Genomic DNA, 26,462 nt, shown 5'->3' on the forward strand with positions numbered 1-26,462 from the left:
TATATATAATTTTTCTTTTTACTTTAAAAGCATTTAAAGTCAGTGTTCATTTCACAGGTCTCTTTCTCTCTATCATCTTCACTCTCCAAATCTATAAAGCATTAAATGTGTGAGTGTGCTGAGTGCTTTGGAGAGGTCAGTAAATGACCCTAAAAAGGCCCTTAAAATCTCTGTCAGGATAAACTGCTACAGTCAAGATAGTAAATCAGGAACCAAGAGCACACAAACAACTTCATTTGTAAAATGGAAGAGAATGCTTAGAGAAATGTTATTTAAAACAGTTGTAAAGTCATAGTTGCTCAATTCTGTGTAAAAGAATAAACAGAGCTAGTGGCACTTCATGTAATGTATAATAATCAGCATATTAGAATGATTTCTGAGTAATCATGCATATTATTTTCTGAATAATCATGTGCACATTATTTTTATGGTAGACAACAGTTCAAAACACACACACACAAAAGCTGTAATGCTTAAGGAAATGTGATGGGGATGGGTTGTACCTTATTCATGGAAGGTGTCTAGTAAGAAAGTGAAGGCGGGGTCTGCGTTCTGTAGACGACAACACTGATCAACTGCATTACTTCACATCACAACTCGTGAGCAGGAACGCTTGATGATATACGGGATTGGATGTACTTTACGTACTTTGTCCATTTTATTTTGTTTTTTATTTTTTATTTTAACATCTCAAAAGAAACCCGTTTTGTCTTGAATATATAATTATGAATTGGTATAAAAGCATGTGTCTTAATATAGAGTGCAGCTCTCTGGCATTATGGCAGAGCAAATGGTGGTGTTCTTTTACCTGCAAGAGATGAAGAGACATTCTTTTGGATAGATCTATGTCTATACTGCGACGGACAGTGAGAATCCATCAGAAACAACAAGCAAATATGGAGACATTTACAATTCACGATATGCTCATCAATTCCACTGATATTTATACAATTTTATGTGGACTGGGAATCGAGAATTTGTCGGAGTGCAAAAATGATAATAACAGCACGTCCGAGCCAAAAGGTAAAGGACATCTTACATTTTTATTGCATATTACTTTATCTTTCCTGTGGAGTAGCGCATATTAAGCACAGAAAAACTGATAGCATCTCAATTAACTTGTATAAGGAAAAAAAATATTTTGCATCACTGAATCACCTAAATATACTTTCACGTTCACCAACAAAACAATTTTTTATGAGCTAGAACGAGTTGTACGAGTTTAGACAGGTCTTGTACAACTTTGCATTTCTAAGTAAAAGTTCACTAGTTTGCTTGTTAAATCTTGTCAAATAATGTCAATGCCAATTTGTTTCTAGAGCACAGTTTAAAACAACTTAGAGTTGGCCAAAGTGCTTTACATTTATACACTTAGAACAACATTCAAACAAAACAAAGCAAGGCCATTAAAAGAGATTAAATTAACCTCTACAATACATTAAAAACACTTTCTTTCTTTCTTTGGTACTTGTATGTCAGACATGAACCAGTCGGTGCGGATCGTTCTGTACGTGCTCATCTTCCTCCTGAGCTTCACAGGAAACAGCCTCATCATCACCGTGCTGGTGCGGAACCGGCGCATGCGGACGGTCACGAACCTGTTCCTGCTGTCTCTGGCCGTCAGTGATCTGATGCTGTGTCTCTTCTGCATGCCCTTCACACTCATCCCAAACCTTATGAAGGACTTCATCTTCGGCACCGGCATGTGTAAAGTGGCCACGTACTTCATGGGTGAGTCAGTTTGATATTTGTAGTTCACACTTCTCTAGCTCAGTGTTTGGAAATGATTTGTTGGTTCATAACCCGAGTTTCTGCAAAGATACCTGTTATTATAATTAGTCCAACTGTAAACTGTCTTTTCAGAATCTTTTTTTGGTATTGTGATTGGGGTCTAATACCAAGTGACTGAAGTTTTAAAGTAACAACTGTAGTCCCTGTAATAGGCAGGTTTTACAGGTTTACCTCCAGTAAATCTTTTTTTATATATATACACTCTTAAAAATAAAGGTGCTTCACGATGCCATAGAAGAACCTTTTTGTCTAAATGGTTCCATAAAGAACCTTTAACATCTGAAGAACCTTTCTGTTTCACAAACGGTTCTTTGTGGTGAAAAAAGGTTCTTCAGATTATAAAAAGGTAAGAAAGAGATGGTTCTTTAAAGAACCTTTGACTGAATGGTTCTTTGTGGAACCAAAAATGGTTCTTCTATGGCATCGCTGTGAAGAACCTTTTGAAGCACCTTTATTTTTAAGAGTGATGAATACTTGATACATTTTTCTGAGTTCACTGCTGGAATGTTATAACCCTCCCGTATGGTCATCATATTTGTATTTTTTAAACATAGAAAAAAGGCTTGGATAATTGTTACAAATAAAATTAAACTACAAAATCTGTTGATTCAGGTGACAGCAAGTCATTTAACATACATAAATCGAACTAGAAATGAGACATTAGACTAGAAATTAGATTTTATTTCTTACCTTAAAACTAATACCTTTACACAGAAACTTATACTTGTCAAGAAGGTTGAGGTAGGCTAAAATACTGTAGTAAATTGTACTTTTTTAAAACAATGTTTTATTACATATAAATAAATAGTAAATACTTGTACATTATATATATATCAAATAGTTAAATAGTTTTTGCTACCAAGCGAGAACTATGAGATTTTACTGCTATTGGTACTGACTACATTAGTTTTGGAATTGTGTCTACACTAGTAGTAGTAACTATGTTATTTTGCCAGAAAATCTGAGTATCATGATACATTATAGTATGGGAATGTTTGCATAATATTCACTGATATTACAAGCTTCTTAATGCCCTAAAAAAGGGCATCTGATAACACTGTATTCAAGAGGCAGTCTGTAAAGCAGGGGAGTCAAACTCAATTCCTGGAGGGCCGGAGCCCTTCAGAGTTTAGATCCAACCCTAATTAAACACACCTGATCCAACTAATCAAGTCCTTCAGGCTTATTTGAAAACTACATGGTATGTGTGTTGGAGCAGGGTTGGAACAAAACTCTGCAGGGATCTGGCCCTCCAGGAATTGAGTTTGACACCCTGCTGTAAAGGGTCTCCTGGCCAAAGGACATTACTTAATGTTCCAGCTGCTTTTTTTCTTGCATTTGGTTACAAAAAAAAAGGTCGATTTAGAGATTCATTACTATTCATTAAGGGGCTAAAAGCACAGACCACAAACCCAGTGAAACTTGCACTAATAGCACTAAAATGCATTATATTATATTGCAAGCTTCAATCGTAATGGCAAGACCACCGTTTTTTTTTTGTTTTGTTTTTTCCGATTATATTGCAAGTCACATCCATTGTGAATTCATATTTATGACTTGTTGAATTTTGTGTAACAATTCTGAAAACTATTTATAGCCAGGTTCATTGCACACTTCCAGATGTTGCAAATGTGCCGTGTAAACAATTTAGTAATGAGACAATGTCACTGCGTGATATCTCTGTATTTGATGCGTCAGCATGTTTTATGTGTTTGTTTTGTGCTATTCTGTAATACTTGCTCATGATAAAGCTGACTTTTTTTTTACATTTACATACTCTGTTGTTATTACCGTGTGGGTATGTTAACATTCATACGCAATCAAGCACTGTCGATTATTCAGAGGAGAGCTGGAGCTATGGTCTTACTTGTTGTAAAGGGTACAGTTACACTGTTAAAGTGCCAGCAGCCATTAACTTTATTAACAGTTCATGCCTTTGTTATCAGGGCTTAGAGTTAGTTTGTTATGAAGTTTGCCTGTCTGTTTCCATTTTTGTGTTTACTGTTGTTTATAGAATCATACTGTATATACGTATATCACACCTTCTTAGAATCACAATACTTTAACAAGCCCAGATTTATTTCTGTATGTGCAATTGAGTTCTGTGCATCCAAACATGCAGGTATTTCGGTGAGTGTATCCACATTCAACCTCGTGGCCATCTCTCTGGAGCGCTACAGTGCCATCTGCAACCCCTTTAAGTCCCGCACATGGCAGACGAAGTCCCACGCTGCAAAAGTCATCACAGCCACTTGGGTCGTGTCTTTTCTGCTCATGCTGCCTTATCCAATAGGCAGCACTCTGGTGCCTTTCATGCGCAGTAACAACAGCACAGGCAACATGTGCCGCTTGGTTTGGCCCAATGATGTCATGCAGACCTGGTAAGATTTATTAGGACTGTGTTTTTTATTTTTATTTTTGAGGATAAGTTGTTAAAGGAATAAGGACCAGAGTAAAAATTCTGTCATCATTTACCCTCATGTTGTATACTGTTATGTTTTCGGCAGCAGTTATTTACACTAAGTGTAAAAAAAGCTCAATGTTATTTATACTGAGTGTAAATACTGGTAGATACTGTTTGCAGTATAAGTGCAAATAGTGATAGATGCTATTCACACTAAGAAGTGCAAATAGAAGTAATATACTGTTTGTACTAAAGGCAAAACATCTGAGCAGTGGTGGGCGGAGTTAGTGAAAATTGCCTTTGCTAACAGGATTATTTGCACTCAGTGAGACATTGGCTTTTTCTTTCTGTGGAACACAACTCTTTTTAATGCAATAAGTATGTATATTGACCATGTATGTTAATGCTGAAATACACTACACAACTTTTCAAAGCTGAGGTGTCATACTTGCTGACTTTGTAAATTGTTACAGAGAAAAAAAAAATTGGGCATCATACGTAAACAGCTAAGGATCACACACTACACTGTAAAAAACTATTTTTAGAAGTTGTAAATAAAGCAAAGATTATTTGAGTATGTTTTACAAGAAAATACCATTTTAGTCTTTCTACTTCAAAATTTCATGATGAATTCAATGTGCTATTTGCTAGCAATTTGAAAACTGAAATTTGAAAAGTGAAAATTGTTTAAAAGTAAAATTTTTGTATTTTTTTCGGTGTACTTTTCAAGTCATTCTGAACACAACAAACCTGTGCAGAGATATGCATGTCGTTGCTATATATAATAATTGAAAATATGTGTTCTAAAATCAGCATAGTTTAAAACCTGAGCCTGTGCCCATCATACACTGAATGGGTTTTGATGAAATCTGTAAACTCCGACTTCCCGAAATCTGCAGACTGGCTCTGACTTTTGGCAGCTCCTCCAGACTGCAAATCAGGGGGAAAATATTGGAATGTAGCCTTGGAATTTAAAAATTCTATTTTTGTGTTTAACCAAAATAAATAATAATAATGATAATGATAATAATAAATTATATCTGGAGACAGGTTTGGAACAGCATGAATAAATAATTTTAGCTTTGGGGTAAACAATTCTGTAAAATTAAACCTACCCAGAAGGTTTTTTTCTTTTTTTGTTATTATTATTTTTTTTTTTAGCTAAAAGTACTGTGAAAACAGACACAAATATGGACCAGTTGCTTAAACTTAAAGGGTTAGTTCACCCAAAAATGAAAATTAACCCATAAATTACTCACCCTCAAGTTATCCTAGGTGTATATGACATTCTTCTTTCAGACGAATCCAGTCGGAGTTATATTAAAAATTGTCTTTGATCTTTCAAGCTGTTTAATGCCACTCAGCGGGTGTTGCATGCATCAGTCCAAAAGAAGTTAAATAAAAAGCGCCCATCCATAAAAAAAAAATTATCTCACACGACTCCGGGGGGTGAACAAAGGCCTTCTGTAGCAAATCGATGCGTTTTTGTAAGAAAAATATCCATACTCAAAACGTAATAATCACTTTAATGTAGCTTGCGCTCACTGTTGTACACGGAAGCAGTTCCGGGTGGATGACATGAACTCATACGTCATCCTCCCGGAGCTGCTTACGTGTACAACTGTTGGCGCAAGCTACATTAACGTGATTATTATGTTTTGAATATGGATATTTTTCTTACAAAAACGCATCGATTCGCTACAGAAGGCCTTTGTTATGGACTAATTTTCATTTTTGGGTGAACTAACCCTTTGAAATGTTAAAATGGTGTCTTATGAATTAATCTGTTAGTCAGTCCTATTTTCAGATTCAAATGAGACCAATCTACGTTTTTATTTAACTGACTTTGAATAGTTATGACCAGTCTTAAAGAAAAGAACAGGCCAGTTATTACTGTCAACCCAGTTCTGACTTCTGTGTTTTTCTTTCTTCTTTTTTTTTTAGGTATGTTTTCCTGTTGCTGATACTCTTTCTCGTGCCTGGCATCATAATGATGACGGCTTATGGCCTCACCTCACTCGAACTCTACAGGGGAATCAAATTTGAAATGGCTAACAGGAAGTCAAACAGAGGTATGGGGAAAATATCATTCAGATGTGGATTCATTGTATAAAAGCCTTTTAAATAAAGCTGTTTAGTCATGATGTCAATTTGTAGGACAACCCAGAAGACTAATGTGCCCTTCAAGTGGAGTTGGAAATATCGCAATTACAAGTTTCCAAGCACATGAAAGAACAAGCAGAGTCATATTTAGTGGGAAACTCGAAATTCAACGATACACAAGTTACCGAGTTGTGACGTTGAAATTGATACACATCTATAATATAGATAATATCATATAATCTATATATAGAGATCAATGAGCAGAAAGCAATTCTGTAGCGAATGGTGTAAAGTGAATCACTCAACTTTATCATGGTTTTCTTTATATAACAAACACATTTAATTGTTATACCATGTATAAATACATATAAAAACCAATTTAATCATCATTTTATAATTTAGATGTAGAATGTGGTTACAGATTACAGTATAATTCTTTTGTTTCGTATGCTAATATCATAGATAATTGAAAACTGCTTTAGTATTACACATAATTACAGTTTCATTCTCACTTTGCTCACTAGAGAAAGAATACTGCCCTTCCAATCTGAAAAATGGTAATGGCTGCTACCTCCGGCCCTTCAAGAGAAAGCGCCCCGAACCCATGACGCCCGGCTTCGTCAATCCAAAATCCAAACTGAGAAGGGTTTGCAGCAACAGCACTACAGCAAACCTCAAGGCCAAGAAACGGGTCATTCGCATGCTGCTGGTGATCGTGGGGCTGTTTTTCCTCTGCTGGACGCCGATCTTCGTTGTTAATGCCTGGAGAGCCTTTAACAGACGTTCAGCCGATCGTGTCCTCTCAGGAGCGCCGATATCCTTCATCCACTTGCTGTCCTACACCTCGGCCTGCGTCAACCCCATAGTCTACTGTTTTATGAACAAACGCTTCAGACAGGGTGTGCTGGCGACGTTCAGCTGCTGTAGGGCTGATTTCGAGGAAGTGAGCAGGAGCAGGAGCAGCACCCAACGTAGTGCCAGAGGGCTGGGAACGCTGTTCGGAGGAACCGGTGTGACCGGACAGGCTGACGGTAAAACACAAAGCTCAGGAACACCTACAAGGCTAACTGACACCAGTATCCGTGGCTCAGCACAAGCATAATTGACACTTGTTAAACCCTGATATGTTCAGTATAGGAGCCCAACAAGAAGCTTATCTTGAGTAAAATGTAAAGAAAAATATGATATCAGTGTCAAAATCATTCAAAGCTTTGCAATGTTTAGTAAAAATGGCTTGTTGTACTGATGATAAAATAGAGCACAAGCATGCAGACAATGGCTGCCAATAGCACTGAAATGCTGTGCTTAATTTTAGTACGTCACTGTTAAATAAACAGCAGCACCAAATGGAGCAAGACTGTGGCCTCCAGTCCTCATTACAGTTATGAGTTACAAAGACTTTGTAAGTCATAAGTTTTGTCCATTTGGCTCTCTAATTTTCTGGCTCACCTATACTGTAAACAGGGCCGTCCTTAGGGGGGGTGCAACTGGTGCGGTCGCACCAGGCCCCGCGCTTGACACATTTAATCTTAAACGCTTGTTCTTAAAAATTTAAGGCAGCAACTTAAGAGAGATCGAAATTCATTTGATTTTCTTGCATTTTCCCTTATTTTTGTGTGTGTTACTGTCAAAGCAATCGTCCAGATGTTTTTGAGAACATTCTAATATTGCTTTTAACTACACTACCATTCAAAAGATTGGTTGAGGTCGAGTAGATGTTTTTGAAAGAAGTCTCTTCTGCTCACTAAGGCTGCATTTATTTAATCAAAAACACAGTAAAAAATGAAATATTGTGTAAATATCTGATATCTGAGATAAGTTTTGGTGTACGCTGACCTATATATTTGATATTTTGTTCATATCTGCTTCTGTAATAACTACACAGATATAATTCTGTTTGATAGATGTATGACACATATACTTAAAACCTCTTTGGATTCTTTGCCAATACCACAAAAACATGCAAAAATGTGTAAACAGTGTACCAACTGGTACCTGCGTGATGTCCATATGTTGATGTGTAGCTTTAAGCGCTTTCTTCTAGGAAAATACACAGTGACGTCTTTATGTTAGTCCAGCCGTACTGTTTAGAGTCTGTCCTTATCATTGCATGAAACTTTTCACACCTGTTGTGCACTTCAAAGAACCTACTCAAGGCTGCTTCTGACATCTGGGTTATTTTCACCAGGACATGTTGTCATTGACTATTATATTTGTTTGTAATATTTGTGTATGCCAAACTCAAATTTTTATTTCCCTCTCGTTGCGATGAACAATTATTTCCAAATTTAACAGCATACTCCTAAAATAATAGGGTGTTACAGTGCTGTTGAGATGACGCACATATTCATACGCTCCCTGACACTGACTTTGTTACACTGACATGGACACATTAAACTATGTAAAGTCTTAATCAACTGTCTAATGTCTATACCAAGGGATTTAACCACCCCCAAAAATAAATATCTACTTATTAAAGGGGTCATATGATGCGATTTAAATTTTTCCTTTCTCTTTGGAGTGTTACAAGCTCTTGGTGCATAAAGAAGATCTGTAAAGTTGCAAAGACTAAAGTCTCAAATCCAAAGAGATATTCTTTATAAAAGTTAAGAGTCCGCCACACCTACCCAAAATGGCTCGTTTTAACACGCCCCCACATATCTACGTCACTATTTGGGCGGCGTTATGCAACTCTTCCCGTTTCAAAACCCTGAGGAGATGCATGTACGCCAGTCCACATATCATCTAATACATGAATATTTTAGGAGTGCTTTGTATGAAATGCAACCTGAGGGTCGAACCAAAAAGGGTTTTTTTTTGTTTTGTTTTTCACTGTATTGTGAAGTGCATACATTAAAAGTGACCTTTTTTTATAGTTGTATTTGTTTTTATCAGACAACATGTAGGAAGTTATGCATGCTTTATTTTTTTTTTACAAACATTTTGAAAGCCATTAATAAAAAAAGCTAAATGGATGCTCCTGTAAGATACGGTTAACATCAGCAGCATATGGTGGACGCACCTAGTCAACAATTAACGCGATGAAAATGGTAATTTTCTTCATGATCGATTAATCATTTAGACTTGCTTTCTCCTGTGGAACATAAAAGACGATATTTTGAAATGTCTCAGTAATTTTTGTCTATACAAAGTTAAATTGACTTTCATAATATGGACAAAAACAGCTGAAACATTCTTTAAAAATATCTTCTTTTTGACTTGAGTAAATGATAACAGAAAAACTATCCCTTTAAGAAAGGGGAAAAAAACTGGCAAATTTGCAAGTTCAACCCAAGCTACAAAATAACTGAGATCAGGCTTGCTTTATCTCATCTATCAGCCATTATGAATAAAATAATTCTGCAAAATAAAACAAAACGCAGAGTGACCCAATAAAAATATTTGGGCACACTGACAAATTGAGAAATTCTTTCCGATGCAGTACAGCAACCTAAAAAAATGAGGCATAAAATGATTACAAAATTTATTTTAATCTGTTTTAGCCTGTTCAGGGTATTTTAAAGAAGTTGCAATAGTGCAAAATGAATATACAAGGGAAATAAATCTCATTTTTATGCCAATATTGCAGTTTTATTTAATGACATGTAGAACTGAGCAGGTGCAATATGTACAAAATCAAACAGACAAATGAAACTAATGTTTTTGTTTTCTTTTCTGCCCCCTTGTTTCACATTAGGGCACATGATCCTAACATCAGTGGCCCATTAAGGACTGAGATTGCTACCATACTGATACCTCTGAATATTATAACTAGAACAGACCAAGAAGGAGAAATGAAAGAGGGAGCAATAAAAGAAAGACACTGACAAAGGGGAAGTGAAAGGATGAGGATGAACTGCACATGTAAAGCCTAGCACAGAGCATCAAATTAGGCACAGCAGGATTGCTTTACATGAAAAGTGACCGTTACACTCTTTAAGCAACTAATCTAGACACATGTGGTTTTCTCTAAGTGCAAAACCAGCAGAGAGGGTGAATTACCAAACGAAAACTGTCCTAAAGGCATAATAACTTGATACACAGTACAACACATGCAGTCAGACGGCCACAAAACTCTCCAGTTGTGCCCTATATAAGCCTTTGGTTACACGTTCATGTCCAAAAGGCAAAACACCACAACATTATGACCAATCTAAGCTCTTTGTATGGAAGTATGGAACTGGAAAACCACTAAAGATTACCACTGTTTGTCTACGGTACATTTTCCAATCCTCTTTTCTTCTATAATGTAACTACTGAGATATTTTTGAGAAGCTGTCTCTCGTGCCATGTTTGATAAGCAGTGCATGAAAATGTAAGTATAAGACATTTGACATTTAACCTATACATTGCTCAGAGCTCATCAAGCACAAAAAAAGTAGTTTTTGGAAGAGCAAAGTTAATGGAGAAATATAAAAATCAACAAAAGTGACACCAGCTGACTGATTTTTAAACATAAAACTGACAATTTGTTCACTCAGATTGCCATTAAATGTGTTTTTAAGGCGTGGTACATGACCTCTACCTCTCAGACATTAAATAAAAAATGTTTAAAAAAAAATGACAGCAAAATTATACAAAGCAAATTTATGGATTTTGTTAGAATGTGTCCTCCAATTTTCTGTGTGGTTTAAATACACAGCTCAACATGTTAGTTTCAGATATGGGACAGAACAAATCCTTAATTCGAAAGCTCAACACCTTCAAAAACTAAAAAGTAAACCGTAAAAAACAGCAAGATTGTCATTCGGTTTGTTCAGAGTGCAACATAACACTATAGTAAGTGAGGGGCAGAACTGAGCAAATCCACAATGTAAACTAATGTGGAACAGAGACAGCAATCAGACTGACGGACTGGTTCAGAAATGTTCTTAATATAAATGTGTAAATTATGATATGTTGTGCTATGCTAATGAAAGCATGATAAAGTCACACTAAATTTACAGTTTGAATTAACCGCTTTCTTTAGTTTGTGTAGGAATTGTTTCAATGATGCTGTATCATTTCAAGGCGGACTGGCTTAAAGCACTTGTTTTTCTTTCTTTTTGGGATCGTGGTAGCATATAAATCAAGGGAAGCATTTGAATTATAATGAAAACCAAAAACAATAGAAAAACACAATGCCACATTGCATGATAAGCTCTCACAAAGACAATCACTTAAATTAAAATCCATCAGTTATTAGAAATTAAATGGACTGCTTAATGTGGGCACAGTAAAATTTTAACATTAAAAAAATGCATCCATGCTTTTGCCCAGTGCCATCTTCCTCTAAATGGAAGTGTGCGCTTGCATGATACTGAATTGCAAGAATAGGATCAAATGGAAGAAGACTGTTTTGCAAGAATTCACGGGAAACTGAGTGCAAGAGCTTCAGGTTAAACTACCCCATGGAAGATTTTTGCAAAGAGGCCATCAAGGACAGAATAAAGACATTATTAGCAAGAAAAAGAGATGACGTTGTTGAAGATGGTGAAAAGAAAAAGCTAGTGGAGGCAACAAGTGAACTTTTTTTTTTTTTGCAGAAACATTCAAGTTACAGTTTTTTCCCCAAAATATACTACATTATAGACCTACAATGCTGGAGTATTGCCTTATTTGACAGGGCGCCTACTTACTGTACTACACTACAGATTTTCCAAGTAAGGAAGACAAATCTACAAATCTACCAAAAAGGTGTTTGAAGAAGAAGTGTGAAAGAAAGTGAATATGACTCTAGTTGAGCCAGCTGTTCTTCATGACCACGTATGCTGTGGATCAGGCTGGTGAAAAATCAGTGGCTATTTCCACAGACCAAGACCTATACAGTATTGCTGTATGCTTACATCTTTGAGACACACACACACACACACACATTTAAAGGCCATTAACTTCCATGATTCTAGTCCCATGGTGTCCTTTTACTATCCAGACAATAACATAAGGTAAGGACAAACTGGGACACTAAACACCCAACCGTTTCGACGAGAAACACCAAGGACATAACTGGGTTAAGAGCCACAGACACACGGAGAGAAAAAAAAAATGGCTGAATGGTTTCACTTTTTCTTTTGTTTTTTTCCTTTTGTTTGTTTTTGTTTTTGTTTTTTTTTTACAAATGGACGCATAAAATTCAAAAGTTAAATTACTGTACATAAAAAAAAAAGAAAGTCACAAAACACTATTAGTGCTGGTTGATGAGTTCATTACAGCTAGGTTTGTTTGTTTTTTTTTTGTCATTAATACTAGTCTACTAGTTGGTGAGACACCAAGGCCACGATAAACACATAAATGACCAACAGAGTAAAGCTTCCTACTTTTGGTGTATGCGAGAGGCCACAAATCCTGACATACTCTCCAAATATTCAAAAAACAGAGACAACAATGCAATATAATATCTTTGGGTATGTTTGTATCTATTACACATTTAAATCTTCTGAATCCAAACAAAAAAAATGAAAGTTTAGGGAGTTTTAATATCAAAAATCGCATATCAATATGTTCAAAAAGCAAGGCTTGGTTCCTCGGGTCGCGTTTGTAAACCTCCTTTTGAAGGGGTGAACTAAACAGGGAACCTTTGTTCCAGTAAGGCCACATCTAATAGTAGAGCACGTCTCCAAAAATCATGTTTTTGAGACTTAAATTGAGATTTAAAAAATGCAAATGGAAGTTTAGGAAGACAAAAAAAAACTGAATTTTAGAAAGGAAACGGCACTAAAACCGTAGGAGTCTACACTCATGCCAGAAATTTAACGTAACAAATATCCAACTACAGCGAACTTTCTGATATGCGAGCTCCTACATGTGCTCTAGAACAAATGAACTACACTATGGCTACCGTATCAAAGAGACATCCAAAGCCTCTATATTGTGTTTTCTGGTTTATATTCCCAAATAAGACAGAAAGATGGCATTGTTCCTTTTGTGAGATCTAGACACATCGATGAAATGCTTAAAGGAAGCTTAGCGCATATCGTAATGCAGGCAAGGCAGAGGCATTGCTTAAAGCTCTTTTCTTTTTAAAGACTTTATAAAAATGATAAAGACTGATAAAAAAAACAGGCCCTCTGAGTTTCTCCCAAATGAAAAATTAAAACAACTAAACTGAATGGAAAATAAAAAGGGGAAGAAAAAAAAAAACAGTATTACAAAATACAAAGCATTAAAACTGAAGTAGTCCAAGTGAACCAATGTATATGAAAGTAGCTATATACAGAAAAAAAGAACAAAAAGGTGAAGCTCAGAGGAGGAATAGAACCTATTTGGTAACAAAAGCGCACTATTAATGTTTGATATAAAAAAAAAAAGGTATGGAGAAAAAAAAAATGTACCATTACTAAAGCTTATACAATATCCTTGGTCCATAAAAACTGTCATCTCACAACCTTTAGACCTCCCAGGCTATGATACATCTCACCATATCGCACACACACAGACCGCAAGGAAGAAACGTAGGCGTCATCAGTCTACACATTTTGTACACGGCTGATGCATCATTGCTGTGGTCTTGTCTCCATGTCTTCTACACCTGTTGACCTCGGTGCTGGTGTTTCCTCTCAGGCATTGTCTATTGCTAGCACCAGACCGGCTGCTTAGAGAAAACCACAAGAGGGCACAGAAGAACCATTTCTCCAATATTTTGCCTTTTTCAACTATCTATCCCTTGTTTTCCATGTCAGGGATTTTATTTTGAAATTCAATATGCAGCATTTTACAAACAGTTTGTAGTCTGTTGAAATTGTTTCACGCATAGAACATTGTGAGTTTGTGAGCACTGCTGCGTGTGTTATAACACCACAGCCGCGGCTGCATTAGAGGACGACGCTGTGATGGCATTAGATGTGCTGTTGGCACCGTAGGGAGTCGCTTCTCCGTTCCCTCCCATGCTGTTGCTGGTCGTGGAGAGCAAGCTGGTGTTGCCCACTCGGAGGATGGCACCAGCCGCGCTGCAGTGTGGACGGGGACCGGGTTCGGGTGTGTATGTGAACGTGAGCGTTGTGGAATAGATGATACCGTCGTTACGCACCAGCGTTACAGGGACTTGCACCGGCTGCCGCACCCACCGCCAGCCCTCGCGGAACGCCGAGATGTCTGGGACGACGCACAGCATGCTCTCACCACACCTTTAGAGGAAATATCATGTCTATTAATAATTCAGTCTGTCACTGCCTGCAATATGTTTAACTGACAGCAGTAATAAAACTACATATTTTTCTTTAACGACCACATTAGGCTTTAAACAATATGTGTGGGGTCTTGTTCACTTCGGCTTTACTAGGCAGAGGCACTTCACTCAACTTATGGCCTGTCAAAGCTTAACATGTCATTTACTGCTGCATTTAACAGGTTTGTAAGGACTTAGGACTCCCTTGTGAAAATATAGTGCGCTTAACTGTATTAAACGTGCACTTGTAGTGTACTTCAAATCTTAAAGGGTTAGTCATTAATTACTCACCCTCGTGTTGTTCAAAACCCGTAAAACCTTCGTTCATCTTCAGAACACAATTTAAGATATTTTTGATGAAATATGAGGTATGTACTTTAGTTTGCAGATTATATAATATTAATTACAAGGACTCTTTCTTAACACAGCACAGTTCACTTTTAAAAAGTGGCCTTTTAATGTCAAGGTTTTATTTTAAAGTACATAAAGTAACTGGTTATATATTTATATTTGTATACTGATATACAAAACATACAATTTTCAATATAAATGACATTAAAGTACATTTCAGTCGACTATAAACACTTGTCAGTACATTTGGCAGTACTCTTTAACCATATTTCAATAAAGGTAATTATGAAATTATATATAAAGATATACTTTAGTCGGTCAAAAGCACTTTACACATTTACCTAATTGCATTTAATGTAAATATAATCCATAATACATTTTAATTTAATTGCAATTAGCATTACATTCAGTTCACACTTAAGTATGTTCTTTCAAAGTATATAATTTATGTAGTAAGCCCTTCTTTTTAAACAAGGGACACACCAGATGTTAAAATGAAACTTTAAATTAATCCACAGCTTATTTTAGATTTTATAATAGAAATTATTTTTTTATATGAATTTCATTAACTGTAAATTGAAGAAATTATTTAAGTCATGGCCCGTGAAATATGCACCGTACACGTTAAAGGTCTACATGAAAAAGTATCATCTTTGCCTTCAAAATGTTATTGCATAAGAATACAAGTATTCAGTCTGAAAAATAATACAGTACAAATTCCTTAAATATAACAATGTACAATTATTCAAGTATTTTACACACCTTTTAAAGATCTAAAACATGCTTATAAACATTTATATTAAAGTCCTTTAGATGCCCGTTTATAATTGTATTTATTTAAAGTGCCACTATAAAATGATCTGTTCATAGACTAACAGCATTTCAAAACCTCTTGGATTTATATTCCTGTTTGCCATATGGATATCTTTTCAAATAACATCCATACCTGTACATGGTCTCAGCCTCTACATCACCAAACCACACCCGCAGATTTGGAGTGAAGTTCTGTCCTGTCAGCTCCAGCATTGCTACGTCTCCTCCACCATTTAACTGCTCACACACACATACAGTGTACACACATAATCAACCGCAGGCAGAGACTTGTAAGTGGACAATGTAAGTAAGAGATGTAAGCTTCTGGAAAAAGCCTGTATGAGTGTGTGTGTGTGTGTGTGTTACCTGTAAGCTCTCAACCACAGGCACGGGTGTGACGGGGGTGTGTACAGGGCCCATGCCCTCATAGAAGGAGTATTCTGCTTTATTAGTGCTGATGATTGTCCAGGAGGCACCATCATTTATCATCTCCTTATTTGGTTCCTTTGGGCATGGAGTAGCCTACACACACACACACACACACACACACACACACACACACACACACACACACACACAAGCAAAACACACTTAAATACTGTGAACACAAAAATAGCAGTTTACAAAGAAAAATATTAGGTACAACATACAATCAAATAGTCATTATTGCAAAATAAACTCACAAATCAGGAGTCTTGTATCACCCTGAGGGAGTTTATTTTGTGATAATGACTGAATTACTTCATCCTATTCTTAGATGGCTACTTAAATAAATACATATATGGATGTGAAATTGTTGAAAATATTTTCTGACTAGATAAGCAAAAATAATGCTTCCACTAAGAAAATACATTACAATATAAAATCCATATTAATCTGCCATCAAAGTAACTTTTTTACTGACTAGTTAGTTAACATTTAGCTATATGTTTTGTGTCTATTTCTGGTTCTTTGTATTTGTTTTCTTAATTTACATGTGAGCTTCTAGCCATCAATAAAAGGTTTTATGTCCACCAATATATACTGTTCAAAAGTTGTTGTTGTTGTTTTTAAGAAATTAATTATATTGAGCAAAAAGTAAAGACATTTATAATGTTACAAATTATTTCTATTTCAAATAAATGCTGTTCTTTGAACTTTCTATTCATGAAAGAATCCTGAAAAAAATATCATGGTTTCCACAAAAATATTAAGCAGCACAACTTTTCTTTAACAATAAGAAATGCTTCTTGAGCACCAAATTAGCTAATTAAAATTGTTTCTGAAGCATCATGTGACACTAAAGATTAATTGCCGCTGAACAAAGCTTTGCCATCAGAGGAATAAATTACATTCTGAAATATATTAAAATAGAAAACAGTTATGCTTTCAATACACTTTAAATTGAAGAAATGTGTAGATAAGTAATTTTAATAGGATACATATTTCCAACTTTAAACAGCCTGCATAACTCAGACTGGCAATAAAATAAAAACTCAAACTGCTTCATAACATTCTCGTTATGAACATTACTGAAGACATCATTATTAGCACAGTGAACCATTGCATTTGGATGCATTTACTCCAAGTTTCCAGCAAGTGACTCACTTGAAATTGGATGATCCTCTCTTGAGAAAGGCACAGGTACATCCTCTCGGTATCCTTCAGGTAAAAGGCACACTTATGCAGCTGGGAGACGGGGTCATCTGCATCCAGCAAGGCGGTTTGCTTATCCACCTTACGGATGACCTGTGTGTGTGCGCGTGTTCGGGAAAAAGACAGGCAAGGGATGAAGGAAAGGAAGTGAAGTTGATAAGAATATCAGTAGAAGTATCATAAATATCAAGACGACAACATTGTGCTGTCTTCATGTACCCAAACTGCTTTCTTCACAGCAGTGACGGATTCTGACCCCCAAAAAATGTCTGTTAATTATATATACTGTCATCTGATAATAGAGAGAAATGATAACATGGAGAAAATCATCAGAGGAACAGAGACACACAGTGACATGGGCTTACCAGTCGAGGAAGAGCCATGCCCGTCACTGAGCACACGAGTTTGACAGTGTGGCCGTAGTGAATGTAGCCGTCTCGCACAGTGAACTCCTCTCCCTCTGACTCTTCATCATCCACTAAAATATAATTAACAAGACTAAGCTTATCCTGTGTGATCAGACCTTTCATTATGGTTGTCAAAACGCAAACATTTCGGTGGCAATAAGACAATGGCATTTTTCCATTAAATCCAAATTGTTCATTTCAGTAATAAAGAACAGAGGAGTTAATTTATCATTCTTTCTGGTCAGTGTTGTCTGGTTGACATTAATGACATGATAGACAGGAACAGGTCTACTAAGCTGCATTTACACCTCCTAATACACAACAATGGCAATCGTGTTTTCCAAATGACAAGCTCTGATCTGACTGGCTGGCTTTAGGAGTCAAGTTGCACAGGTGTGGCTGTGGCTGCTGATTCTAAGGAAGAACAAGTCTTCCGCAGAAGCAATTGTTTGCGATTCAATGTATTGACTCGGAAAGATATTACAAGTTCTGTTTAAGAGACATAGTAATGGTAAACAAGCACACCTGTAAAGTCAGTTTTGCTCTCAGGGTTATATAAGATTTCAGATCAACTTCCCCATAAACATTACATAAACTAAGTGAACTTTGGTTAAGTGTTTAGTCAGAAAGAATTGTTTTTGAAAGAAATTGATACTTCTATTCAGCAAGAATGCATTAAATTGATCAAAAGTAACAGTAAAGACACAAATAACATACAAATATATATTTCAAATAAATTCTGTTATTTGAAACTTTCTATTTATCAAAGAATCCTGAAAATCATGCACCATGGTTTCCACAAAAATACTGATGGGAGTGATGGGCTGCTGAAAATTCAGCTTTGTCATCACAGGAACAAATTACTTTTTAAAATATATTAAAATAGAAACAGTTACCTTACTGTAATAATATTTAACAATATTACTGTTTTTACTATCATTGATCAAATAAATGCAGACTTGGTGAGCATAATGGACCTTTTAAAAATTTGTGAATATTATATATAAAGTTTGAGACAAACTCAACTCAGCTACAATTGTTGAAACACTCTCCTAGACGTTCATTTATTTTATTCAGATGTATTTGAAAACGCTAACGTGAAGTGTGATATTTTTTTCCTGCATTTGTTATTTTCAAGTGCATCCTTTCTTTCTTATCAACCCCAAACTTTTGAACGGTAGTTTATATCCAAGTTTTGGCAGGGATTACGCCCCTTGATCAGTTCTTTAACGATTTGGCAATCAACAATACTCCACAGAAATGTGCACAAAGACTTACAGAGGTGGATGTAGAAGGCTCCCCACTGCTGTGAGCTGGCGTGGAAGTTTCCTCCCTCGACATGCAGGTAACGTGTACTGACCGTCTGCGAGCGAAGTCGGTTAAATAACGCCACTTTCGTTCCTGATGCTATACAGACTGCACACAGGAGAAAGACATAACTCTGTTAGAGCAAAACCACGGAGACTTTAAACTACGTTATCTGAATCGAAAGCCCTGTCTAACATCCTATTTCACTATAATATGTCTTCTATTATTTCTTATATATCTTTAATATAACAGTGTCATCATTCATTCTAAAACTGTCAAACAGTCTTAAAAGCATTGTACTGCAAGTGTTTCCTTTGAGCATAATGTGGGTAGTGAATACTCACGGTCTGCATTTTTGAGGGACTGTTTTTTTTTGGAAGGTTTGGAGATGACCTTGATCCTCTTGCTGAGGAAGACGCCGATGTCTGTGCTGTTCCCGTAGAACATCTTCACCGACAGCATGAAGTGCTTGCGTTTGTCTGAGTCTGAGATGTACAATGTTTTGGCTGTGCAATAGTTCTGCAGGGAGGAGGCGAGATTTGTGTATTCATGAGAAAAATAATGCTATGCTAATGGTGTTGTTTTGGCTGTGTGTGTTCGGCTGAGTAAATCTTGTCATTTTATTCTGGCAGCACATCTGTGTGTGCGCGCATTACCTTCCCCTCTAAGTTTAGCTGCTGCATCTCCTGGTCGCTGTTGCCGATGCCGATGAAGGCGCAGGGCTGAGACTCCTGCTCCGAACAGCCGTCTCGCTCCATCTGCTCCCTCTTCTTCTTCCATCCGCAGCCCATCAGATACACACAAGGGGGAGGACAGAAAAACCTAGATAAACACAAAACACATTTTCACAACAAAATGTGAGTGTAACTTGACCATGGAAAACTCACTGGCATAATGTATATATATTTAGACAGAACTTATTTATTTAGATATCAGATAGATAGAAACAAACAAATAAAATGCTGCTTTTGGTCATGAATGAATGAATGAATGAATGAATAAACAAGCAAACAAACAAATAAAATGCTGTTTTGTGAGTGAGTGAATGAATGAATGAATTAATGAAATGCTGCTTTTGGGCAGGAATGAATGAGTGAGTGAATTAATTAATGAATATTTAAAAAAAATAAACACGCAAACAAACATAAAATGCTGCTTTTGGGGATGAATGAATGAATGAATGAATGAATGAATGAATGCTTTTGGGCATGAATACTTCTGGGCATGAATGAATGAAATGCTGCTTTTGGGCAGGAATGAATGAGTGAATGAAAGAATATTTAAAAAAAATTAAACAAGCAAGCAAACAAAAAATGCTGCTTATGTGAATGAATGAATGTTTAAAAAATAAACAAGCAAACAAACAAAATGCTGCTTTTGGGCAAGAATGAATGAATATTTAAAACAAATAAATGAACTAACAAACAAATAAAATGCTGATTTTGGGCAGGAATGAATGAATGAATATTTAAAACATAAAATAACTCAAATGAATGACTAAAATGATTAACTAAAATGAATAAATTATTATTTTTTTTAAATTTACAAATAAATAACTATCATTAAATATTAAGCTTGAACAGATTTTGCAAAGGGTGCATTAATAAGAAAATATACAATTATTATCACAACTGTTCACTGAATGAATGTACAACAACTGTACATTATACATCAAATGTACATAACCTATCAGGATTACTTCAGATCAGCACTAGGTGGCAGCACATGTGTAGTGTTGATACAGCTCTCACTTTCGGGACAAACTCAAGAAGCCACCATCAGATGGTCAAAAACACACAAAACCCAAACCTAAGCAAACCTGAGCAGAAGGTACATTTCAGAACTCCCATCAGAGGTTGAGGGCTATGTCATCTTTACTCATCTCATGTTTATTGTGGCCTACATCATTAAAGGGATGTTGGAGCAAACCGATATCAATCAGCATGACCTTGAACACAGAAGCACGAAATCTGTACTTGACATTAAAGCTGTGATCTCTGTGGGTGACGATATCAGCTCACTGCACCTCATCTTGGAGAGATACTCGTCTAGACATGAAGCGGGGGAATACTCATGACACGCAACTGCAGCTAATATCTGAAAACTGGTGCAATAAAAGGGGAATAACAGCAGTTCCACATCCAGTCAGACTGAAACACACTGTAGACATGGGTTAGGGGGCAGACCCAACCCCAAACATGTTTCACTCATATACATGACAGCCTCATTTGTTCTGTTCAGTAGCTTCTGTATTGGTGTCTTTGAAATGAAAAAGGAAAAGACGAGTCTGAAGTCTACTTTCACATCCTAATAGTGAAAGATTCATGTCTTATGGCGCTTTTCCACTGCGTGGTACGACTCGGCTCGGTACGGCTCAGTACGGCACGGCACGGTTCGGCTCGGCACGGTTTGCGTTTCCACTGCAGTTCAGTACCGCTTTAGAGTGGGCGGGATTATTCACATGTCGTTATAGTTGCGCCGCCTCTACTACCACGACTCCTAAAAAAAAATTTTAATTCCGCATCGGCCCATCAAGCTCTCGCTGGATCCGCTCCTCTGCTATCAACCAGAGGAACGTCTGTACTTCCGCAACAGACAACAAAACTTTTTGGTTGTTAAAAAAAAAAGGTGCGCTCGTTCAAAACAGTTGCGTTCGATCCTTCGCTGGCTGTGCTGATTTAAATCTAGCGGTTCTTTTGTGTTCAGTGACGCAGGTAGTGACGATTCTCTCCGGCCAATCCGTGATCAGCAGAGTTTACACGTCACGTTTTGGTATCGGTACGGTTCACTTGGAACCCCAACCGAAGTGGTACTAAAAAAAGTACCAGGTAGCATGTACTGTATGTACCCAGTGGAAAACCCCCCAAAATTGAACCTTACTGAGCCGTACCATGCAGTGGAAAAGCGCCAATAGTCTGGACCACTAGTCCAGACTATTGTTTACTATCAATTTGTCACTGACAAGAATGAAACTGTGCTGGTTTAATCTAGCTAACATTTATGATGCAATTTCTATGACCATGTAAATCCACAGCATTACTACATATAGCTACAAAGACCATCATAATGCATTAGGGCACAGGGCATTGCTATGGGGTTAACGGTGCTCCGGGTGCTTTTAAAGGGGTCATATGATGCTGCTAAAAAGAACATTATTTTGTGTATTTGGTGTAATGAAATGTGTTTATGCGGTTTAAAGTAAAAAAAAAACACATTATTTTCCACATACTGTACATTATTGTTTCTCCTCTATACCCCGCCTTTTTGAAACGCGTCGATTTTTACAAAGCTCATCGGTCTGAAAAAGCGAGGTGTGCTGTGATTGGCCAGCTATCCAATGCGTTGTGATTGGCCGAATACCTCAAGCGTGAGACGGAAATGTTACGCCCCTCACATACTGCTTGATGCCGTGTCTCGGCCGGAGCAATGAGACAAAAACATTAAAACCCATTACAAACGAGGCATTTGTTGCATCCAGTGGGGACATAATATCTCTTTGGATTTGAGACTTTAGTCTTTGCAACTTTACAGATCTTCTTTATGCACCAAGAGCTTGTAACACTCCAAAGAGAAAGGAAAAATTGAAATCGCATCATATGACCCCTTTAAGTGTGTTGCTATAGTGTCAGGATGGGGATGCTAGGGTGTCCTGGGTGGTTGTCAGGGCACCGCTGTGTAGTTTCTAGCTACGGTGTCTTTGGTGACCGACAGGGCGTTGCAGTGTGATTGCTAGGATGTCATGGGTAATGGTTAAAGTATTGTTATGCAGTTGCTAGGGTGTCAGGAGTGGTTGTTAGAACACTGTTATGCAGTTGCCAGGGTGGTTGCCGGGACATTGCATGGTTCTATTGTCTGCTAGGCAAAAACTGTAAACCAAAATGTAAACCACACCTCTTCTTAAACCACATGATTCGATAAATCACTTATGTTTGTAGCACTGGGACTGGGACAAGTTAGCAACATTAAAAAAAGCCATTAGCTGTTTTAAAAGTCAACAGGGGTCACAAGGACATGCAAAGAAGCAGAACTGGTGCAATAAGTCGAGTGCTTCACATTCATTTTCAATTGAAGCTAAATGATACACTTCCTAGTCATAAACCATCTCTGATTACAGAACACATGTATATGATTTCATGAAGTGCACACTTTTGTTCTCTCTGGCTCTCATCTGGTATTCTGTCACTCTTGACATCTGTCCAGGTTTTGGCTGTGCTGTTCACGAATAACAGCGCTGTCTCTCTGCCAAATGAGGCCGAGAGAGCTGTAACCGCGACATCAGTTCCCCAGACACTGTGTTTCTCTACAGTTATCATCTTGTCTCGCTTTCCACTGACCTTCTCTCCTTCACTTCCCCATCTCAGATCACCTCGCCTCCTTAATCATTTCTTTTCTCTTTCCTGTCATTATTTGGTTTCTTTTCTTATCAGCCCCTCTCTCACTCCTTTTTTTCTTCTTAAATGTTCTTTCCTTCTCTTGTCCTTTCACCTCTTCATCTTACTGCACTCTTCCCTAAAAATCAAATTTTCCTACCTTAGGGAATAGATGGATGGTATAAGGGGTTTCACATGGCCATGGGATCAGTTTTTGTGCAAAAAAAAAACAGATAGATGGAGAGCTTGGAAATGAAACGGGTTAAAAGTGAAACTCTTTAATGTGTCTTAAAATTGCAACGCTCATGGCATAAGATGCTAAAAAAACAGTGAGTCGCAATGCAAACACCAGAGATTAAATAATAAATATTGCAAATGTTCAGTATTTACACTTGCTATAAGGTCAAAACACATTTTACATTTCACCTCATGAATTCATCATGAATAATAGTTGTCATTTACCTTTTTTCATTGCCATATGATTTCTGTGCAACTTTAGCGTGTAGGATGAGCACAGTTTGGTCTCCTCGTTCCTTTAGGTAATTCCGCATGGCTTCTCTGAAATCACAGAAGAAAAAGAAGCACATAAGACAGAAAATATTACTAAAATATTACTAAGAACTAAATTTTGAGTAATGCTGTAGCCAAGTACTCTAATATGTTTAAAAAAAATTAATAACATATGCATTTTTTTTGTTTTACTTTTTTATTTTACATGACCTTTGCAAGGTGAATGAATGAATGAATGAATGAATGAACGAACGAAAGAACGAACACATCCACCTCACCAGCACACATTCACCTCAAACTGAAGTGGTATAACCAGAGATGGTCAGCACGTAAATGTGAATGGGAGGAATCATTACGCTCAATACGGTGGCTATAGGAATGAAAGTTCCACCTTACAGTTAAAAGAGCCAATCCTCTGTTTGTTTACTCTAGAACGCACTTGCACATTATAGTTGGACCAGCACTTTTTTTTAGCATTATTTGAGTTTAAGAACCACATTATATCGAGACATTGTTGTCAGATTTTAACCTGACTTAATTTAAGTACGTTACTGAAACGTAATTTCGACAGACTTTTGGTCCTTCCCCATTTAAGTTTTTGAATGGAGCTGTACTTTTATGGCTGTCAAGTGACCTGATTTGGCTTAAAGGGACGTTGGTATAACGTTATCATAGATAAAACAAAAATACATAACTGAAACAGGCAAGATTACATTTTTGATAAGCATTTTCATAAAAACTGCAATTCTCTATGACTTCTACTTTGCTTTTCACTCGTGTGCTTTAACTTCAATGCCACAGTTTTGAGTTTTTAAAACATCCTTGTTTCAGACCTGTAAAACCACTTTAGAAGTGCTATTGTAGAGGGTTCTGGTGAAAGCATGTGGTGTATGTGTGTGCGTTTCTTTAAAGAGAAAGCCTTCTGAAGGCCTGTATGCGCTTCAAAAACCAAACCTCCAGAGCTTGACTAGAAACACAGGCCCAAGTTTGATTAGCCAGTTCTCTGGTGAGTGCAACTATGTGTTGCTTGCAGAAAGCACACAAACACTGTGGCCAAAAACCTCAGCTTTCCAGCTGGGGGTCTTTAAAATAAAAAGGGGAAAAGGGGGGTAAGAAAAAGGGCAAAAGGACAGCAGTGTGTGTGTGTGTGTACACAAATCAAACGGCACAAAATCTCTTAGCTCATAATCAAAGAATTTCGATTTCGTGTCAGTCTTCCAATTACCTCAGTTAACTAATGAAAAACATCCCAGCATGTGCAAACTTCAATTAGCTTGCTAAATGTGGACACTCTGAAACCTGGCTAAAACCAAATGAATATATTGGTCTAAATGAGTCTACTCCACCAAGCTACTGTTATAAGCATGAGCCCCGTCAGACTGGTCGTGGCGGCGGTGTTGCAACAATATATAGTGATATTCTCAATGTTACTCAGAAGACAGGATACAGGTTTAACTCATTCGAAATACTAATGCTTAATGTTACACTGTCAGATATGCAAAAGGAATCTATCATATCTCTTGCGCTGGCTACAGTGTATAGACCACCAGGGCCGTATACAGATTTCCTCAAAGAATTTGCAGATTTCCTCTCAGACCTATTGGTTGCTGTTGATAAAGCGCTAATTGTTGGAGATTTTAACATTCACGTTGATAATACAAATGATGCATTAGGACATGCGTTTACTGACCTAATAAACTCTTTTGGAGTCAAGCAAAACGTCACCGGGCCCACTCATCATTTTAATCATACGCTAGATTTATTATATCGCATGGAATTGATCTTACTGATATAGATATCGTACCTCAAAGTGATGATGTTACTGACCATTTCCTTGTATCGTGCATGCTGCATATTACTGATATTAACTATTAACTATATTGTTATCATCCGGGCAGAACTATTGTTCCAGCCACCAAAGAGAGATTCACAAATAACCTGTAACCTGCATCTCAACTGCTCTGTGTACCCATAAATACACATGAACTAGACGAAATGACTAGCAACATGGGCACTATCTTCTCTAATACATTAGAAGCTGTTGCCCCCATCAAATTGAAAAAGGTTAGAGAAAAACGTACTGCGCCATGGTACAACAGTAATACCCATTCTCTCAAGAAAAAAACTCGTAGTCTTGAGCGCAAATGGAGAAAAACTAACTTGGAAGTTTTTAGAATTGCGTGGAAAAACAGTATGTCCAGCTATAGACAGGCTCTAAAAGCTGCCAGGGCCGAGCATATCCACAAACTCATAGAAAATAACCAAAACAATCCTAGGTTTTTATTTAGCACAGTGGCTAGATTAACAAATAACCAGACGCCACCCGATCTAAATATTCCCTCACAGTTTAATAGTAATGACTTTATGAATTTCTTCACTGATAAAATAGATAACATCAGAAATACAATAACAAATGTAGATTCTACAGCGTATAATACTACAGCTTCATTCATCGCACCAAAAGATAAACTGCAGTGCTATACAACTATAGGACAGGAAGAGCTAAATAAACATATCACTGCATCTAAACCAACAACATACCTGTTAGATCCTGTACCCACTAAAGTACTAAAAGAGTTGTTACCTGTAGCAGAAGAACAGCTTCTCAATATTATTAACTCGTCGTT

At 37.0% G+C, this 26,462-nt stretch overlaps 2 protein-coding genes across 3 annotated transcripts in view; one reads left to right on the plus strand and one right to left on the minus strand.

Annotated features, from left to right (window-relative positions):
* Window positions 1–603: 603 nt before the first annotated feature.
* On the plus strand, window positions 604–7,807 carry LOC107661976 (cholecystokinin receptor type A-like). The gene is made up of 5 exons (XM_016451802.1): window positions 604–1,023; window positions 1,480–1,731; window positions 3,914–4,172; window positions 6,140–6,267; window positions 6,823–7,807. Exons 1-5 carry the CDS (start codon window positions 846–848, stop codon window positions 7,398–7,400), a joined length of 1,395 nt encoding a protein of 464 aa, XP_016307288.1. The 5' UTR covers window positions 604–845; the 3' UTR covers window positions 7,401–7,807.
* Window positions 7,808–13,470: 5,663 nt separating this feature from the next.
* The window catches only part of LOC107661954 (recombining binding protein suppressor of hairless), a 23,386-nt gene continuing 10,394 nt past the window's right edge, over window positions 13,471–26,462 (minus strand). For both annotated transcript variants that reach the window (XM_016451775.1, XM_016451774.1), the window contains exons 3-11: window positions 23,788–23,883; window positions 19,612–19,777; window positions 19,300–19,474; window positions 18,926–19,063; window positions 17,606–17,718; window positions 17,193–17,333; window positions 15,972–16,127; window positions 15,739–15,842; window positions 13,471–14,400 (exon numbers count right to left, since the gene is read on the minus strand). In XM_016451775.1, coding sequence (XP_016307261.1) covers window positions 14,064–14,400; window positions 15,739–15,842; window positions 15,972–16,127; window positions 17,193–17,333; window positions 17,606–17,718; window positions 18,926–19,063; window positions 19,300–19,474; window positions 19,612–19,777; window positions 23,788–23,876 — 1,419 coding nt within the window. In that variant the 5' untranslated portion in view covers window positions 23,877–23,883 and the 3' untranslated portion in view covers window positions 13,471–14,063. The remainder of the gene's footprint in view (window positions 14,401–15,738; window positions 15,843–15,971; window positions 16,128–17,192; window positions 17,334–17,605; window positions 17,719–18,925; window positions 19,064–19,299; window positions 19,475–19,611; window positions 19,778–23,787; window positions 23,884–26,462) is intronic.

This window comes from Sinocyclocheilus anshuiensis, unplaced genomic scaffold (genome assembly GCF_001515605.1).
Source record: "Sinocyclocheilus anshuiensis isolate Anshui unplaced genomic scaffold, SAMN03320099.WGS_v1.1 scaffold603, whole genome shotgun sequence".
In the NCBI taxonomy this organism is placed as follows: Eukaryota; Metazoa; Chordata; class Actinopteri; order Cypriniformes; family Cyprinidae; genus Sinocyclocheilus; species Sinocyclocheilus anshuiensis.

Bases quoted from the DNA above. Each gene is read 5' to 3' on its own strand.
- LOC107661976 (XM_016451802.1), top strand. From the start codon at position 846: ATGTCTATACTGCGACGGACAGTGAGAATCCATCAGAAACAACAAGCA. The intron at 4,173-6,139 runs GTAAGATTTATT...TTTTTTTTTTAG, and splicing joins AATGATGTCATGCAGACCTG to GTATGTTTTCCTGTTGCTGA. The intron at 6,268-6,822 runs GTATGGGGAAAA...TTTGCTCACTAG, and splicing joins TAACAGGAAGTCAAACAGAG to AGAAAGAATACTGCCCTTCC.